Here is a 20,118-nt window from a genome sequence, read left to right on the forward strand (position 1 = left end):
TGTTGCATTTCGCTACACATGTAGCGAAATGCAACAATTCATTCGGCACCGGAACAGTGTGAGTGTGGGTATTTCGTTGGTTATCCAACGAAATACCCATTTTGGTCTAAAAAAAAAAAAAGCATACTATTTTGGCCTAATAGCTGCAAAAATAACCCATTTTGGCTCCGGACTCTGAAAAGTTGGCTCCGTTAGAATGTGTACTTAAAAGATTATTTTTAAAGCTAATTTCTCGGCACGTGCATTGCACGTGTACTCGAGTCATGTAGTACACATTTTAAAAAATAAGGTAAGTATATTAAAATAAAAGTTTTGAATAAATAATTATACATATGAAAGAATAAAATATAATTTTATGTGAACATCACTATGAATGTCATCGTGTATGTGTAGCAATGCTTAGTAATTTCTGATTTATTAAAGATAGGCTCAACCTAGCAAGCTATGGGAGTACTTGAGGCTCACATGAATTTATTGAATGATTGCATGTTTCTAGTCTCTACACAAGATTATTGTGAGATCAATACGGTAGCGCACAACCTAGCCAGTTATGGAAGTACCTAGAGCTCACATGAATTAGCTAACGACTAAGATATTGAACCACCTGTATTTGCACACTTTAAATGACTCCTTAAGATTGCATTTTCTAGATCAATCATCGTCCGTAATAATTTTGAATTTCATACTTTTATTTCAATGCTTCTTTTCAACAAAAAAAAAAGTTGAATTATATTTTTAAAAAGTAATTTTTCATAACAAATCTAGTAAAATAACTAAAAACAGAAAGAAAAAAATTGATATTTTATAACATTGATAAGATAATTTTTTTGGATTTACATTATATATTCCGATAATATAAGGTAAAAAAATCTTAAGTTATACGCACAATTTAATGTAAGAAATTTTATTTTGTTCGATAGTTGTGTCTTTGTTGGATTGTTCACCAACGCTTGAACAACTGTTCTCATAAGAATTTAAACATAAACTTCATAATTCTCAACTCACTTCATTAACTACTAAGTCATACCTTTAGTTCACCAAAGCTTGAACAATTGTCTCCGTAAGACTATATAACTGAAATCTCACAATTCTTTACTACTTTATTCACTACCGGATCACACTATTGGGTGTCATTTTATTTCATTATTTTAAAAAATAAAAATAAAAAATGAATGACACTTTTTAAACAATAATTTAATTTTAAAAATTCTATTGTGTCTTTAATAACATAGCTTTATAATTACACAAATATCGTGACACCTTTGGGGATTACTAACTCCCAAAATGTCTCTCTATTTTTTTAATCTTCATGCCCAGTCAATACTATCGCATAAATTAAGATGTTCCCATAATGATGTCATAGAAGTTGTTTGACAACATATTGTTCGACTCAATTTATTGTTTTATATAAATTATATTAAACAAGCTTCTCTAATTGATCACCAAGTCAAAAAGGAACAAATATATTAGCAAGAGTAAGTAACATTTATTAATTAAGCTAAAAAAAAAAAGGCTCATAAGGCTTATATCCTTGGTATGCATATTTTTTCTTTTTTTCTCATGGAAGTCAAGGATGTCAAAATAAGAGTCTGGTAAGCATCTTATTATAGGAGACAATTGCATATTTCTTAGAACTTGCAGACACACAAAAGAGAAATACCAAAAGTGAAAGGGAAAAGAAAATTGCTGCTCCACAGGTTTCAGATATACACAACACAATCCATGGCATCTTGACTCAGTTCCTCCCCACCACACATATTTTGCACAAAATGTTTTGGCAAAGTGTTACCAAACAGGCTTCTCTCCAGGAAGATATGATGGAGAACTTCCCTCTACTTGGTTTTTCTTCTTGTGAAAAATACCACTGATATTAGGCATCAATACCTTCTTCTTTGACACTGATGTCTTTGCTTTCTGCAATTTGCGCGTTTCCGCTATTTTGGTTTCGACTTCCACAAACTTCTCTGATGGCTTCTCCTTCTCAACTCTGTTATTCTGCGGAGATGATCCATAGTTCATTTGTGTTTCAGTAAGAATACGAGAAGCTGCCTCGGCTGCCTTTTTTTGCTCACGTTCCCGCCACCTTCGGAGCTCGCCTTCTACCGCCTTCTTGGCAGCTTCTGCCATCTCTGCCTTTTTCAACGCTTCCTGAGTAGCAGTTTTGATATCGTCAATCTCCTTCTGAGTAGCTTCCAACTTCTTGAGAGCCTCATTCTCACTTGCTTTCACGGCCTCTACCTGAGCTATTGCAGCTCCCACTCTTATTTCTGCTAAATTATCAAATTCTTCAACTTTACGGCTCAATGAGTCGAACTCGTCCTTTGATAAAGTGATACGAGCACCAGATTCGGAAGTTGAGGAACGTGCAGCTGTGGTCTTTTCAGATAACTTATTAATTTGCTCACGAGCCTCAGCCTCAGCTGATTTTGCTTCTTCAGCTTCTTGCATCGCCAATTTAAGTTTCTTTTCTGCTTCTTCAAGTACAATTCTAGTGGCTTCAGCTTCTTTTTTCATTTCTTCTGCTTGCATTTTCATCTCTTCAGCTTCAAGTTTCGCATTTTCAGTCTCCAAAGTCAACTGGTGGAGAGTAGAAATCATTTCTTCAGAAGCACCTCTTGCTTTAGCTTCTTCTGCGACTGCTACTTCAAGCTCGGATTTGGCTTTCCGAAGCTTGACATGCAAACTCCCGGCAAGTGATTCCGTCTCTGCCTCCTTTTCCTTCAGATCGGAATGTTCTTTCTTGATATTTTCCAGCTCCATTTTAAGGGTCTCCACCATGTTCTGGAGAGTATTCTCTTCTTCCACCACCTTATGCAGTGAGTCCTTAGCATCATCCAGCTCAGCAGTAATAACTTTAACCTTATCAAGGTCAGATGACTTCGCATTATCCATCTCTTTTTTCAAAGCTTCAATTTCGGACTTTTTTTCAGCTAACTTTGCTTCGAGATTCTTGGCTAAATCTGGATCAGTCTCTTTCCTTAAAGCAAGTAACTTTTTTGTTGATTCTTCAAGTTTAGCCTTGTAGGATTGCTTCTGGACATCCTTTTCAGCATAGATTTTCGATTCCTCTTCTCGCACCTGCCCAGAGGCGAGATTTAATAGACCAATCGACTCTTGGACGGACGTTATTTCCTTGGAGAGCTCACTAGCTCTTTCCATGTTCGCTTTGGCAGTACGCTCAGCTTCAGCTGCTTGCTCAATAGCACCGGCTTTTTCTTCCATAAATGTATTACAATCTTGACGGATTTCCCTAAGCTCTTGTTTTACTTTATCAAGATCAGCTATTTCAGCCATATACTTCTCTCTTGCAGTGTCCAGATCCATTTTCCAAGAACCATCCTTTCCCATAACAGAGCCATTATTTGGTTCTTCAAGTTGGTTCACTTGACTCTTTGCTGCTTCTGTTGCCTTGACAGCCAAATCCTTTGACTCACAAACAATTTTAAGCTTTTTGGTGAGGTCATCAACAGTCCGTTTTGCCCTTTCAAGTTCAGAAAGTGCTTGGGCTCTAGTAGTTTCGGCATTTTTCAACTGTTCCTTCAACTTGTTCAGCTCTTTCTGGGTTAAGTGAAGCTGTGTTTCCTTTGCCAGTACCCTCTGAAAGCAAGACAAAATTAGGTAAAGCCAATTGATTAGAGTATGGGTGGCAAAATTAGCCCATGGAAACATAACTCGCCCAACCAGTTCAAGTTTCGGCAGGTTATTGACCCGCCCATACATTAGCTCAGCCCATTTAGCCCAACCCATTTCAGCCCATCTCAAAATTGGGCTGATATGTTGCCCAAATTGACCCATAGAAACCTCGTCAAAATATTTTCAAAAAAATATATTTTCTTTATTTGATATGCACTATATCTAGCCATAATGAAGAAAAAAATAGTTCTACTAGGTACTTAAGAAATTATAAAATAACAAACAAAGAAATTGAAACTTAGTAAGAACTCAGCCACTTGGGTTATGACCCACTTTTTTTAGCTCATTTTAGCCCAGCCATTTTCAGCCCAAGTAACTTTTGGGCGGGTCATTTATCTCAGGCCATCTTGACCGGCCAAGTTCAGCCCAACCCACCCATTTTACACCCCTAGATTAGAGTCTCTAAACACTAACCATTTGCTTAGATGTAAATAGTTTTTGTATTCAGTCACTCTGAGAGCTAGCAGGTGACTTCCTGCTAAATTCAATAATCTAAAGACTCAAGTATGAGCATAGTTCAAAAAAATCTGAAAATCTAAAAGTGAAGCAGAAAAAAATTATGAATACTCTTTGTTTTTGTAACTGGTACTCCTAAGTCACCGGGTGAAACAAGATGCTTCAAGGAAACATATACAAGACCAAAGTTTGAAACATAGATGGAGATGCACGCACGGAAAATCTCTCTGACAGCATGAATTGATGTAAAGAACAAATACAAGAATATTAGTGTGTATGCCAGACAAAAGAAAATTTAGCTTAAACGTTCATTCTCTAAATTTTCCTTGTTTAATAAGTTATTGATCAATCTCAATCATAAAATGATCATTAACCACAAGCAGCACTTATAAAGTAAGTCGAAATAAAGATGTATATATTTGAACCACGCTATCATATACCTCTGCGGACTGAGGTTTTGGCTTCCTGATAGCAGGTTTTTCCCCTGAGAATGCACCTTCACCAAACAAGTTAACAGCATCTTTGACAGACTGGAATGGTGCACTTGTATCTATCTCTCCAACTTGTACTTTCGGAGATCCAGTGGGTTTTTTACGGTCTTTTGCAACCATATTTCAATCTTTTTGACAGAATCACCTATCAAGAAAAGCAAAGAAAAGTTCACTCAAAGTTATAAAAAACACAGACAGAACTTTCAATATTGTGGATGAGAGTAACATCGAAGCTTGAGATACCAGTTTACAAGTGGTCTGTTAGGATTTAAATCCCAAATCCGACCTTTGTAAGCAGGTTCCCAGGAAAGATTGGAGGGTCACAGCTGGACCACTTAAATACCAACCTCCTTAGACAGAACCTACTTACGCCGTGATGTAAGCGAAGAATAAATAGCACACACAGATTTATAGTGGTTCACCCTCAATGTGAGAGCTACGTCCACGTTGCTGCTGCAGATCTTATTAAAGAAGAAATATTACAAGTGTTTACAACACTCAACCTCACAACCCCAATCCCAATTACACTCAAGAATTTTACCACAGAAAATTCTCTCAAAGACCTTCTCTTACTTAGGCCTTTCACTAAGAGTATTTCTCTTAGATTTTTTCTCTCTTGGGATGTGTATAGCAAATGATCTTAATGATATCTTACAAATGAACCATAAGCTACCTATTTATAGGAATGAATTTCCTATGATGAGGTAAGCGCTTACATCACGACTATGTGAACAAAAGAATTGACTTGTTTGGCCAATTCCACACCTAACAAATCTCCCACTTGAAGACTAATTTTAATTTGTCTTCACACTTTGATCGATGCAGCAGCTCTTTCCTACTTTCATACTTCGTGCAGGCCAACTGAAGTTGAGCATAGCTTCAGTTTGTCTATCGTCACTGCCTTTGTCAGCATGTCTGCTGGATTCTGACTCCCTGCGATCTTCTCAAGCACCAGCGCTCCATCTTCCAAAGCTGATCTAATGAAATGGTACCGAAGTTGTATGTGCTTCGTTCGAGCATGGTAAACCGGGTTCTTTGCCAAATGAATGGCGCTTTGGCTATCACAATATAGCACACTTCCCTCGTGGTCCTGATCCAATTCCCGCAGAAAAGATTGTAGCCACATCATTTCCTTTGTGGCCTCCGTCACAGCAACGTACTCAGCCTCACAACTAGAGAGAGCTACTATCTTTTGCAACTTGGAAACCCAAGAGATTGCAGTACCTCCAAAGGTGTAAACATACCCGGATGTGCTCTTTCTGCTATCAATATCACCACCGTTGTCAGCATCAACATACCCTTGCAATCCTGTTTTTGATTTTCAGAAATACAGAGCTGAACTCGAGCTGCCTTTCAGATATCTGAATATCCACTTCACAGCCTCCCAGTGTTGCTTTCCCGGATTGCTCATAAATCGGCTGACAACTCCCACTGCATGTGCAATGTCTGGCCTTGTACATATCATTGCATACATAAGACTACCGATTGCAGATGCATAATGTATCTTGTCCATCTGCTTCTTCTCATCCTCGGTTGTCGGCGACTGATCCTTTGACAACCGAAAGTGTCCAGCCAAGGGAGTGCTGACTGGCTTGGCATCATGCATGTTAAACCTTTTGATAACTTTCCTCACATATTCTTCTTGTGAGAGTTTGATGCCCTTCTTGCTTCGGTCGATTCTCATCCCAAGGATTTGCTTTGCAGCTCCCAAATCCTTCATTGCAAACTCTTCCGATAACCCTTTTTTCAACCGATCAATCTCCTATAGGTTTGCTCCTACGATTAGCATGTCGTCGACATAGAGTAGTATCATGTACGAGTCTTCAAATTTTTTGAAGTAACAACAGTGATCTGCCTCGCACCTTGAAAAATCAGCTTTCTTCATAAAGCTGTCAAACTTTAAATACCACTGTCTTGAAGCCTGTTTTAGTCCGTACAGACTCTTTTGAAGTTTGCACACCATATTCTCCTTTCCTTTGATTTTGAATCCCTCCGGCTGTTGCATGTAGATTTCCTCATCTAGATCACCGTGAAGAAATGCAGTTTTCACGTCCATCTGTTGCAGATGTAGATTTTCCTTTGCTACCAGCCCAAGAACAGTTCTGATAGTCACCATCTTGACTACGGGAGAGAAGATCTCCGTATAGTCAATGCCTTCTTTCTGTTGAAATCCCTTTGCAACCAGCCTTGCTTTATAACGCTTGCTTCCATTGGGTTCTTCCTTTATCCGATAAACCCATTTGTTTTGCAATGCCTTTTTATCCTTTGGCAACTCGGATAATTCCCATGTATGATTTGCCGATAGTGAATCCATTTCATCCTTCATTGCCAGCTCCCACTTAGTCGATTCATCGACTTGCATTGCTTCTTCATAACATTTCGGCTCCCCTCTATCAGTGAGTAGAATGTAGTTGAGGGATGGAGAGTACCTGTGAAGCGGCTTCCTGATCCTGGATGATCTACGCAGCTCTGTGATTGGCGTCTGTTCATTTGTTTCAGAATCAGCACTTTCATCAGCACCTTCTCGGATTGTTTGTTCCTCTGCCTCGGTTGTACCTGGCTGCGGCTCAGGTGCCGGAAAGTCCCTCAAATCGACTATTTCCGATTCCTTGTCCTGACATTCTGAATTCTTTTGCAGCTTGTCTTTGTACAGTACCTCTTCGTTAAAGACAACATTCCTGCTTCGGATGATCTTCCGATTTTGTTCATCCCAAAATCGGTACCCAAGCTCGGTGTCACCATAGCCAATAAAGTAACACTTCTTTGATTTTGGATCAAGCTTGCTTCTAGCCGTATCATCATTATGAACATATGATAAGCAACCGAACACTTTCAGAAATGAAAGATTTACCTTCTTGCCACTCCAAACTTCTTCTGGAATTCTGCAATCCAAGGGAACTGACGGTCCTCGGTTAATTAAGAAGGCCGCGGTATTGACTGCATCTGCCCAGAATGTCTTGGGCAGTCCAGAGTGTATTCTCATACTCCGAGCACGCTCGTTCAACGTTCGGTTCATTCTTTCGGCTACTCCATTCTGTTGCGGCGTTCCAGGAATAGTCTTCATCATCTTGATCCCATTATCGGCACAGTACCGTTTGAAATCACCATCAGTGTATTCTCCGCCGTTGTCGGACCTCAAACACTTCAACTTGAGGTTTGTTTCATTCTCGACCATGGCTTTCCATCTTTTGAATACACTAAACACATCGGATTTATTTTTCATAAAATAAACCCATACCTTCCTGGTTGAATCATCAATGAAGGTCACGTAGTATGTTACGGGCTGCCTTTATTGTGCCTTGGCGCCCGTAACCCGGCATGCCCCGAGCGGGCCAAACGAGTGTCAGCCGCACAGGCAGTGTCAGCCGAACAGGCGCAGGCAGTGTCAGCCGCACAGGCGCAGGCAGTGTCAAACGAGTGTCAGCCGCACAGGCGCAGGCAGTGTCAGCCGCACAGGCACAGGCAGTGTCAGCCACGCAGGCAGTGCCAGCCGCACAGGCAGTGCCAGCCCACAGGCAGTGTCAGCCCCGCAGGCAGTGTCAGCCGTGCGGGCGACGTGCACCAACATGGGTTCCGATGGACCGGAGTCCACAATCATCATAGATATGCCCCATTGCATATCCCAATAGCAGCAAGGAAGTTTAGCAAGGATCTGAAATGAGCCCACGGGTCGTCGACGCACGAGCGACCCCGTGCGAGCCTGAGTGTCAGTCCCGAGCGTTTCCGAGCCATGGATGGAATCTTGGGATTTCGGGTGAACACACCCCTCCTAGGATGTTATTGAATATGCTTACCAAGTTTGGCGTCATTTCAACATCATTTACCTAAGGGCTTGACTTAGCCAAGGAGCAGTGTCAGTGTCAAAGCTCCTAAGGCCATATCGCGTTCCACGAGCATGGGAATGAGATGAAACTTCATGGAGGAGTGAAGGAAGTCAATAGAAAGAGTTAGGAACAGACGGCGCTTCATTTGGAGTTCGAATCATCAAGAAAGACCAAGTGTGATTCTCGGGCAGAATCATGTCCAGTGATAAACCTTGGGTTTTTATTTTTAAAGCATATATAAGGGGGGCAGAGGTGTCTCAGCTCAGCCAGCCTCCCCCGTACGTGCCACCATCAAGCCGTACTAAGTGAGCATCCTTGGGGGACAACCTCAAGGGCCTGCCTAGGCATCCCCATTGGATCCTAGGTACCCATACGAGTCACGCAACTCTATGGGCGGCGCTCGGCCACAGGCCAGCGTTGGGCGCCCAACGAGGGCCGGAGGCTTGACGTATGGACCGACTATGCCCTGCGGGCTATCCTTGAGAATAAGAAATCCCTCCGTGCCGATTGAACACTCGAGGCATCCATCCTAAGAGCCTCGTGTGTTGACTTGTGAGCTTGGCTCAGGTTCAGCCTAGCGAGCAAGGGTCCGTTGGCCTAGACGTGCAGTCGTAGGGCGACGCTGCACCGCGCAAGATGGAAGTATGTCGCGAGGGCTACATTTAGCAAAGCCGCATCATAGGCATACTACAAAGAACACCCATGACATAGGCCAAGGATTCAAGAGTTGCCCTACTCAGGCGTCGCACCGCTCGGGCGTACAGGCACCCGACCAGTGTCAAGCCAGAGGATTGGACTGTGTGCGCACCCGCGACGCTCAGCTCCTGGCGAGGGACTGTCATGTCCATAGCCAACCCCAAGTGAGAGTGCAGGCGAAGACAGAACATATGAAACCTGCCACAGGGGCATTCTAGCAAAGCAAGGCCAAAGCCTTGACATCGTCTCAGCAGCACCGTTGAAGCTAAGCCTCCAAAGCCATGGACTTAAGATCATGCCATGAGTCCTGGGACTATCATTAGGCTGGCTCGTAGTCCGCCTGGACTACGGGCGCCGCACGGGTCATTAGTGTACCACAGACACTATAAAGGAGGCGGCCCGTGACAGTTGGTATCAGAGCACAGAGCTCACATCATTAGCACATTATTGAATGTCTGTGCAGAGTTCCTATCAGGGCAGAAAGTGTTGTTCTTAATGCCAATCAAGTCAGCGAACCAGATGCCACTGACTAGAGGGGATTGGTTGTATTCAGTATTCATGAAAATTTTTCTTCATCAACCATGAACCACATTTTTCAGAATCATGTCATGCCACAGCCGTTGTTTCCGCCATCGGTTGCATAAGGTGAATTCATGTCAAGGCATCCGATTTTCATCGACGTACAGTCAAGGATGGCTTCCACACAAGGACCACAATTGTGGAAAGCACATTATGGAGAACCATGGAGGTATCCAGTGGGCTCATACGCCCAAAGCAAGGGGCAAGCCTCAACTTGCATTTCATCAGGGTTGTGTGTTACGGGAGGCGTGTGCTATCGCCAATAACCTATCACCACACCTATCATCATGGAGGGAGGACAACCTCCAATTTTGAGCTCTAGACATCGGGTGATACCGAGCTAGAGCGGGGCGCGCCAGCGAGCCGCGACAACGTAGGGAAGGACCTGCGAGCAGGCTTCTTTGCGGGGAGTTATATGTCACAATCAGGAGGTGGAACCATCCACCACATTTGCAATGGAATGTCAAACCAGTGAAATGGGGAGACAGAGTTAGGGAGAAAGCCGAACTACCACGTAGGGAGGCAATGTCATAAAAGAGCCGAAACCACCCCAAGATCAGGCTGACCGCGTGACGGGAGACATTGCGGAAAGTCACCGATCCACGATATGTGGGCTAGGCATTGCATCATGCTGAATCACGAGGTGAGGAGGCAAAAATCAGGGAACAACATAAAAGTGGGGAATAGCTATGCTTCAAGTTGAGAATGTGACCTATCCAAAGGATAACCATGGGATACCGAACAACCAGGACGGTTACACAAGTACCACACTTGAGAATCGGGCATCAGCCTAGGAGGATCAATGTGAGAATGAAGACCTATGGTCACGTATGCGTGAAGCTATTTCCCCTTGAGCAGAGAAAATAAAGTACTCACCAGGAGTACGTCCCAAAAGTTCTTCTCAGTACCACATGGTACCCAAACATATGAGTTGCCGAAGATGCCTTGGTGCAGCAGGGTCTTTCCAGAGGCCATCTTATGTGCAGATTGGTTTAGAGTTGAGCTTCAAGCAGCCACCAAGGTCAGGAAATAAGTAAGTCGTTATGTCAGTCACAATTTGTCCACCAGGACACTGGCTCAAATTGCAAGTCACTACGAGTCATGATATCAGTACGTGACCTTGCTTATACACCCAACAAGGTGAGTTACCCACAAGAGAAGAGGGTCCCTAACAGCATGGTTGGCGAGAGCGCCACACCAAGGGATGCCCACAATAGCCATCAGGCTATCATCACGATATTGGTGTCATACCAAGGGATACGCATAGGAGTCGTCATATCATCAGATCATCGCCAGACATATGGTCATCAAGTCATCGACAGACATAGGGTCAGCAGGTTATGCCTTCATATCATCGGCTATCAGGCTGCCATTATCATCGGCTATCAGGCCGCCATTATCATCGGCTATCAGGCCGCCATCATCATCGGCCATCAGGCCGCTATCATCGGCCATCAGGTCGCCATCATCATCGGCCATCAGGCCGCCATCATCGGCTATTGTCCGTCAAGGGATAGCCTATCGCTCTCCTAGAGCGTCATCGCCCGCCAAGGGCTCAGACATCATCCGCCGAGAGCTGCATCGCCCGCCAAAGGGATCAGCTATTGCCGCCAAGGGCTCGGCTATCGCTCTTTTAGAGCGTCATCACCCGACAAGGGCTCAGTCATCATCTACCGTGAGCTGTATCGCCCACCAAGGGCTCAGCTATTGCCCGCCAAGGGCTCGGCCATCGCTCGCCTAAGAGCGCCATTGCTCGCCAAGAGCTCCATCGCTAATGTATCACCAAGAGATGAGGACATCTTGGAACATCAGCATCAGCATTTCGGTACTACCGCCACCCATGTGGGGGAGTATTCGCCCATTGCGACAGCATTGGGTCCATGCATTTCCAATTAGAGGAAAAGCTTCCACAAACAAAGTAAAGAGACCGCACCAAACATAGTGGGGGTCGCATGTGCCACATCAAGGTTTGCCAATCCTAAACCAGGCTAAAGATACAAAGGGAACAGTACATCAACTGGCTGTAAACGAAGTGCCTTAGTCAGGAAAGGTCTCAGATGTAAACTATCAGACGGAAGCAGCCTTCCAAAACGGATTTGCCATTTTGCTACAATCATCACAGGCCTAGCAAGAGTGCCGCCACTCAAAGTTAGGTCACCAGAGGATACGTCAGTTGCCGTGAGGATCATGGCGTGGTTGACACCAAGGTCACCACAAAGTTAGCCACCAGAGGGTGCAAGCGCGGAGGCGCTTCCCAAGTGAACACAAAGAGGTGAAGTGCAGAGGCACGCTTGGGAGAAACTTGGGGGAGCAGTGCACGGGCACGACTCCATTTTCAAGAAGAACACACATGGGTTGCGAACCCACAGGATTTGGGGCCGCGATGTAAATCCCCGAGGGGTCAAACTCCGGGTTGTCGTTGGCGTTATGAGGCATCGAGGACGATGCCTAGCTCGAGTGGGGGAGAATGTTACGGGCTGCCTTTATTGTGCCTTGGCGCCCGTAACCCGGCATGCCCCGAGCGGGCCAAACGAGTGTCAGCCGCACAGGCAGTGTCAGCCGCACAGGCGCAGGCAGTGTCAGCCGCACAGGCGCAGGCAGTGTCAAACGAGTGTCAGCCGCACAGGCGCAGGCAGTGTCAGCCGCACAGGCACAGGCAGTGTCAGCCGCACAGGCGCAGGCAGTGCCAGCCACGCAGGCAGTGCCAGCCGCACAGGCAGTGCCAGCCCACAGGCAGTGTCAGCCCCGCAGGCAGTGTCAGCCGTGCGGGCGACGTGCACCAACATGGGTTCCGATGGACCGGAGTCCACAATCATCATAGATATGCCCCATTGCATATCCCAATAGCAGCAAGGAAGTTTAGCAAGGATCTGAAATGAGCCCACGGGTCGTCGACGCACGAGCGACCCCGTGCGAGCCTGAGTGTCAGTCCCGAGCGTTTCCGAGCCATGGATGGAATCTTGGGATTTCGGGTGAACACACCCCTCCTAGGATGTTATTGAATATGCTTACCAAGTTTGGCGTCATTTCAACATCATTTACCTAAGGGCTTGACTTAGCCAAGGAGCAGTGTCAGTGTCAAAGCTCCTAAGGCCATATCGCGTTCCACGAGCATGGGAATGAGATGAAACTTCATGGAGGAGTGAAGGAAGTCAATAGAAAGAGTTAGGAACAGACGGCGCTTCATTTGGAGTTCGAATCATCAAGAAAGACCAAGTGTGATTCTCGGGCAGAATCATGTCCAGTGATAAACCTTGGGTTTTTATTTTTAAAGCATATATAAGGGGGGCAGAGGTGTCTCAGCTCAGCCAGCCTCCCCCGTACGTGCCACCATCAAGCCGTACTAAGTGAGCATCCTTGGGGGACAACCTCAAGGGCCTGCCTAGGCATCCCCATTGGATCCTAGGTACCCATACGAGTCACGCAACTCTATGGGCGGCGCTCGGCCACAGGCCAGCGTTGGGCGCCCAACGAGGGCCGGAGGCTTGACGTATGGACCGACTATGCCCTGCGGGCTATCCTTGAGAATAAGAAATCCCTCCGTGCCGATTGAACACTCGAGGCATCCATCCTAAGAGCCTCGTGTGTTGACTTGTGAGCTTGGCTCAGGTTCAGCCTAGCGAGCAAGGGTCCGTTGGCCTAGACGTGCAGTCGTAGGGCGACGCTGCACCGCGCAAGATGGAAGTATGTCGCGAGGGCTACATTTAGCAAAGCCGCATCATAGGCATACTACAAAGAACACCCATGACATAGGCCAAGGATTCAAGAGTTGCCCTACTCAGGCGTCGCACCGCTCGGGCGTACAGGCACCCGACCAGTGTCAAGCCAGAGGATTGGACTGTGTGCGCACCCGCGACGCTCAGCTCCTGGCGAGGGACTGTCATGTCCATAGCCAACCCCAAGTGAGAGTGCAGGCGAAGACAGAACATATGAAACCTGCCACAGGGGCATTCTAGCAAAGCAAGGCCAAAGCCTTGACATCGTCTCAGCAGCACCGTTGAAGCTAAGCCTCCAAAGCCATGGACTTAAGATCATGCCATGAGTCCTGGGAATATCATTAGGCTGGCTCGTAGTCCGCCTGGACTACGGGCGCCGCACGGGTCATTAGTGTACCACAGACACTATAAAGGAGGCGGCCCGTGACAAGTAGTGTGATCCTCCAAGGGAGGGTACAATGGTAGGTCCCCACACGTCTGTGTGCACCAATTCCAGCTTTTCGACCTTCAACTCTCTGCCTGCACTTGAGAAGCTTACTCGCTTTTGTTTTCCGAGAATGCAGCTCTCACACGTATGAAGGTCCACCGTCTTCAGCTCCGGAATTAAGCCATTTGTCACCAACAGCTTCATCCCCTTCTGGCTGATATGCCCCAGCCGACAATGCCACAAATCTGTCTTCTTTGTGTTGTCAACCACAGCAACAGTATCACGACAGCTAGTCGTCATGTAGAGAGTGCCAATCTTCTTTCCTCGGCCAACTACCATAGCACCTTTCGCCACCTTCCAAGACCCATTACCAAAATTGAGATCATATCCCTCATCATCAAGCTGACCTACTGAAATCAGGTTTCGCATCAGCTTTGGAACATGTCTAACTTTTGTAATCTTCCACGAAGATCCATTTGACATCTTCAAATTAATGTCTCTCGTGCCAACAACATCTAGCGGCTCTCCATCGGCTAAATAAACTTTGCCGAGATTCCCAGCCACGTAGTTTGTCATTATATCATGATGTGGGGTGGTATGAAAGGACGCTCCTGAGTCAAGCACCCAAGAGTCTATCGGGCTGTCAACGATAGCAACAACGCATCGCCAATGTCTTCCGTAGCAGCGTTGATTCCAGCCCCCTTGTTGTCCTCCTTCTTTGGCGCCCTGCAGTTCTTCTTGAAGTGACCTGGTTTTCCACAGTTCCAACACTCATGTGTTCGTCCTGGTCTGGATTGACCCCTGCCATTCCTTGACTTCGATCTGCCCCTATTTCGGTTGTAGTTTCTGTCATAATTTCTGCTTCTGTTTTCAACATTAAAAGCAGAACTCGTCGATGCCTCTCCCGAATCTGTCCTGCGCACCTCCTCGGCAAGGATACGATCCCTAACATCGTTGAAGTTTAGTTTGTCACTGCCGACAGAATTACTAACCGCTGCTCTCATTGGCTCCCAACTATTTGGTAGGGATGCCAACAAAATTAGAGCTTGTACTTCATCATCGAAATCAATTTTTACCGATGACAATTGATTTACAATGGTATTGAATTCATTTATGTGTGCAGCAACATGAGCATTTTCCATCATCTTTAGATGAAATAGTTTCTTCATGAGAAATACCTTATTATTTGCCGAAGGTTTCTCATACATGTCAGACAATACCTTCATCATATCTGCGGTGGTCTTCTCCTTTGCCACGTTGTGAGCAACGTTCTTCGACAGCGTCAGTCGAATGACTCCCAGAACTTGTCTGTCGAGGAGATCCCAATCTGCTTGCTTCATCTCCTCTGGTTTCGGACTCAGAGGTTCATGAAGCTTTCTGCCATATAAATAATCTTCAATTTGCATTCTCCAGAACGCAAAATCTGTACCATCGAATTTACCGATGCCGTGCGTCGTACCATCTTCACCTCCCATCGTTTCTAAATCACAACACAACCTGTTGCTCTGATACCAGTTGTTAGGATTTAAATCCCAAATCCGACCTTTGTAAGCAGGTTCCCAGGAAAGATTGGAGGGTCACAGCTGGACCACTTAAATACCAACCTCCTTAGACAGAACCTACTTACGCCGTGATGTAAGCGAAGAATAAATAGCACACACAGATTTATAGTGGTTCACCCTCAATGTGAGAGCTACGTCCACGTTGCTGCTGCAGATCTTATTAAAGAAGAAATATTACAAGTGTTTACAACACTCAACCTCACAACCCCAATCCCAATTACACTCAAGAATTTTACCACAGAAAATTCTCTCAAAGACCTTCTCTTACTTAGGCCTTTCACTAAGAGTATTTCTCTTAGATTTTTTCTCTCTTGGGATGTGTATAGCAAATGATCTTAATGATATCTTACAAATGAACCATAAGCTACCTATTTATAGGAATGAATTTCCTATGATGAGGTAAGCGCTTACATCACGACTATGTGAACAAAAGAATTGACTTGTTTGGCCAATTCCACACCTAACATGGTCATGCAATACAAGCTAGGTATATTTAACATATATGTCCCTCCTTTTACTTGAAAATCTTTACTTTTACTTGCCCTTTAGTGATTGTCCTCATTGAAATAGAGTAAAGCTAGGATGAGTACAGCTTTGGAAAGCACATAACTCCATCCACATACATTGAAAAGCAAACACTAGATCATGCAAACAGTTCTGAGATTGGGGAAGATTTGAAGCGTAAATCCAAAAATTAATGCAAAGATGATGGAGAAATTTAACCAACATAAGAAGAAATAATTCTGAGCCGAGGGTCTATCGGAAACAGCCTCTCTACCTCCCAAGGTAGGGATAAGGTCTGCGTACACTCTACCCTCCCCAGACCCCACTTGTGGTATTACACCGGGTATGTTGTTGTAGGAAGAAGAAATTGAAATTCTTTTCCTTATGGTACTTATCCTCATTCCCTGAGGAGACTGAAAGCTAACTTAATGTGTTTAAGCTAAAACAATGTACCAAGAGATGTTTTTTTTAAGGTAAAGGTAACTTTATATTCACACAATGAACTCATCATTTAGTAGTGATGAGGTGGGAATTTACAACCCACAATGGGCGGATGATATCTTCAAAAACTAAAATCCTTTACAGTTGCCCTATGATATCAACTAAAGCTCTACTTCCCCCACCATATCTTGCTTAAACCAAAAATAAAGTAGGTTAAGACATTTTATCTTGATCTTCTGCATGTTACTGTTCTTTCCATCAAAAAATGTCCACCAAATGCATGCTGAGACAAGAGATGTTATGAGACCAATCAATTGTGGTGCTTAGTTCATCACTACGGCTAAGTACTCCTCCTCAACTAACTTAAGAGTGAATTTTTTTTGAGATAGTCAAAAGGCCTGCCATGATAGAACCCAATTACTGCACCACAAAGGATAAGAACACGAGCTTAGTGCATCCGACTAGGTCAATCATCAATCATCTTTCAGGGCAACTGTTAAGAAAATGAGCCATGAGCCTAACTAAAACTCAAAAGCTAGCTTCCCTCCGTACATCCAAGTCTACCAATTGAATCAAGGACAACATAAAATGGGAGCCCAACATAAGGTAACCAAGAATTCGAAATGGGGATAAACTGGCTTAATCAAAATCCTGTTGAAGATGTTGTCTCTGCCACGACATACTAATGCAAGTATCGCATTGAGGCTCTCTTAGAGATATCAATCAAATTGGCTTAATCAATATTTTAAAAATGCTTGCCAACACAATAAGGTGTTCTTGTGACAGATTCCATTTCATATCTTGTTTGCCTAAAGACGGATTACAATATACTAGCGAAACGTGACAAGATTTAGAATAGACTGGACGTGAGCTATAGTAAGGTCTAATACTCTATTTCTATTTATTTGGGACAAGACGGCAAGAAAAATCAAAACTTGTTATAATCCGACTTTCCCCTGGATATAACTTATGAGCATGTAGATGCAAAGTCAACTAAACTACACATAAATACAATGCGGAAACTTTCAAACTAGAACACAGTGTCTCCAGGTATATTCAGTGTGATGGATTGTGAATAGCTAGCTAACTACGCATTCATTTTTGGAAATGAAATAAACAAAGAAACAAATGCCATTGTTAGTGCACAAAAGCAAATACCTCTACAACTATCACCGGCAATGTATGCTAAGACAGAGATGTAACTATTTTCACTCTCTAAGGTCACAATAAACACATACAGGAACATGTCTTCACCATTTTTGGGTAGACTAAATTTGAAGTCTATTATTGGTAAATACTTAAAGGAAGCAAGGACACCATTTCAGTGCATAAAATTGCAGGTACACATATGCATACTCTTGAAAGGTTATTAAATTATACAACTTAATGAGTGAAAGGCATCCACTACTACTGGTGGGCGCAAAGCTATGAAACTCATAACGCGTCAACAGTGTTCAATCGAAAGTCCATAAAAGTAGAAGAAAGTTATTAAAACATTTCAAAAAATCTCCAATCAAAAACCAGTAAGTAATGCAAGTATCAACTTAATTTATAATCATCAGGAGATGTGAGTATGAAAAGAATAAATCATTGCATTTCTCAATTACTCCCCACTTAAACCACCAGAACAACAGCAACTACATGGACTGAATACTACCCACCAAGTCTAATAAAGACATCAAATTTAGCCCCGCTTCAGCACAAATTCAACAAATAATAATAATAATTAACAATAATAGCAGTAAGGAACAAGATAATCATTACATTTCTCACTTACCACTTAACCACCAGAACAACATCAACTACATGGAATGAATTCTACTCACTAAGTCTAGTAAAGTCTTCAAATTTAGCCGCTACTCAGCACAAATTCAACAACAATAATAGCAGTAGAGAAAAAGATCATCATTATATTTCTCAATTACCACTTAAACCACCAGAACAACAGTAACTACATCTACCCATCAAGTCTGATAAAGACTTCAAATTTAGCACAAATTTAACAACAACAGCAAATACATGGACTGAATTCCCTCCATCAGTGTAATAAGACCTTCAAATTTAGCAAAAATTCTACCCCAAAAAAAAATCAATACATGGACTGAATTCTACCCACCAAGTCTATAAAGACTTCAAATTTAGCACAAATTCAATTACAACAGCAGATACATGGACTGAATTCTACCAACCAAGTCTAACAAAAAATTTCAAATTTAGCACAAATTCTACAAAAGCAGCAACTACATGGACTGAATTCTACCCACCAAGTCTAATAAAGACTTCAACTTTAGCACAAATTCAACAACAACAGCAATAAAGAGGGATAGAAAGTAGGCAAACCAAAAGGGTAAAGAGGGAAAACAGCTCACCTAAATGATAACTCGATGAAAAGCCTTAATCATGCACAAAAGAGGGAAAAAAGAACACATCCATAAACCCTAGAAATCTTCAAGCTTTTGACTCCCAAAAGGGTCGATATGCATCAGCAAATTAGACGAAAATGATTGACCAAATGTCCTAAATTTTCCAAAAGTCAATATTTTTACAAAATTAACATAAACCCAAGAACCAAAACAGCTAAAAAGAATAGCCCAAAACACACTCCAAGACTTAAAAGCAAAATAAAAAGATAATCATTACATTTTTCAATTATCAATTACCCAATAGAATAATAGCAACTACCATGAACCAAATTCTACTCACCAAGTATAATAAAGACTTCAACTTTAGCACAAATTTAACAACAACAGCAATAATAGTAGCAAATAAAGAGTGGGAAAAAGTAGGCAACCAAAAGGGTAAAGAGGTAAAAAAGAACTCACCTAAATGATAACTCAATGAAAAGCCTTAGTCATCCATAAACCCTAGAAATCTTCAAGCTTTTGACTACCAAGAGGGTCGATATACAGCAACAAATTAGGCCAAAGTGGTTGACCAAATATCCAAAATTTTCCAAAAAGTCAATACTTTTACCAAAACAACATAAACCCAAGAACCAAACAGCAATCAAGAATGGCTTAACCACTCCAAGACAATCTTTTTTTCACAATCTTAATTACTGTTTGCGGGGAGAGCAAAACCCTGTTTGTGGATAGTGAAAAGAAAAAAAAAAGGAAAAAATAGAAGTATGGGTAGTTGCAATAAGCAATAAATAATTCAAACAGTAAAGACAGGAATCTTGAATTGTTCACTGCAGAGAGAGAGAGATGGTTTGAAAGTTGCAAAAAGCTAAAAAAGCTGTTTGGGTTGCAAGACAAAAATAATGTACTATAGTGTTACTATGAAGAGCTAATCAGAGATGAGAGAGAAAAAGGACAAGTCCAAGTCAGCAAATGGCACCGTCCAGGGCTGACTCTGTCTAGCATACGCAAAGGCTCATAAACATTGGGTAACCATAGATAGAAAAAGTATTACTCCACTTTCTCATGGTTAACTAAACTGGTTTAGGACATAAGAATTGTGAAAAAAACAAAATTAAAAAAAGAAGGTAGAATTAGATTTGTTTTAAATTTAAAAATTAATATTATGTTTGGACATGAATATAAATTGAAGTTGTTTTTGAATTTTTGTGAGTGATTTTGAGTGAAAATTGTGAAAACAATTTTCTTAAGTTTTTCAAATTTCAAAAAATTGTGACAATTCTATGTCCAAACAGTTTATCGGAATAATATTTTTGAAAAAAGAGAAAACTATTCATGGCCAAACGGAACCTTAGATAGCAATGCACAT

The 20,118-nt window shown here is 42.9% G+C and overlaps 1 protein-coding gene across 2 annotated transcripts; it reads right to left on the minus strand.

Annotated features, from left to right (window-relative positions):
• Positions 1-1,523: 1,523 nt before the first annotated feature.
• Positions 1,524-19,669, minus strand: LOC132619041 (WEB family protein At5g55860). 2 transcript variants are annotated; one of them, XM_060334023.1, is made up of 3 exons: positions 19,212-19,669; positions 4,590-4,785; positions 1,524-3,597 (listed from the first exon to the last, which is right to left on the minus strand). In XM_060334023.1, the coding sequence occupies exons 2-3, from the start codon at positions 4,758-4,760 to the stop codon at positions 1,786-1,788; spliced, it is 1,983 nt and encodes a 660-aa protein (XP_060190006.1). In that variant the 5' UTR covers positions 4,761-4,785; positions 19,212-19,669; the 3' UTR covers positions 1,524-1,785. The 2 variants fall into 2 exon arrangements, with proteins under 2 accessions (XP_060190006.1, XP_060190007.1); XM_060334024.1 differs by lacking the exon at positions 19,212-19,669 and adding an exon at positions 18,759-18,780.
• Between the last annotated feature and the right edge of the window lie 449 nt (positions 19,670-20,118).

The sequence above is a fragment of the Lycium barbarum genome, chromosome 11 (genome assembly GCF_019175385.1).
Source record: "Lycium barbarum isolate Lr01 chromosome 11, ASM1917538v2, whole genome shotgun sequence".
Taxonomy (NCBI): domain Eukaryota; kingdom Viridiplantae; phylum Streptophyta; class Magnoliopsida; order Solanales; family Solanaceae; genus Lycium; species Lycium barbarum.

Coding starts and splice junctions, on each gene's coding strand:
- LOC132619041 (XM_060334023.1), bottom strand. CDS start 4,760: ATGGTTGCAAAAGACCGTAAAAAACCCACTGGATCTCCGAAAGTACAA. Junction 3,598..4,589: donor CAAAACCTCAGTCCGCAGAG/GTATATGATAGC, acceptor TCTTGCTTTCAG/AGGGTACTGGCAAAGGAAAC.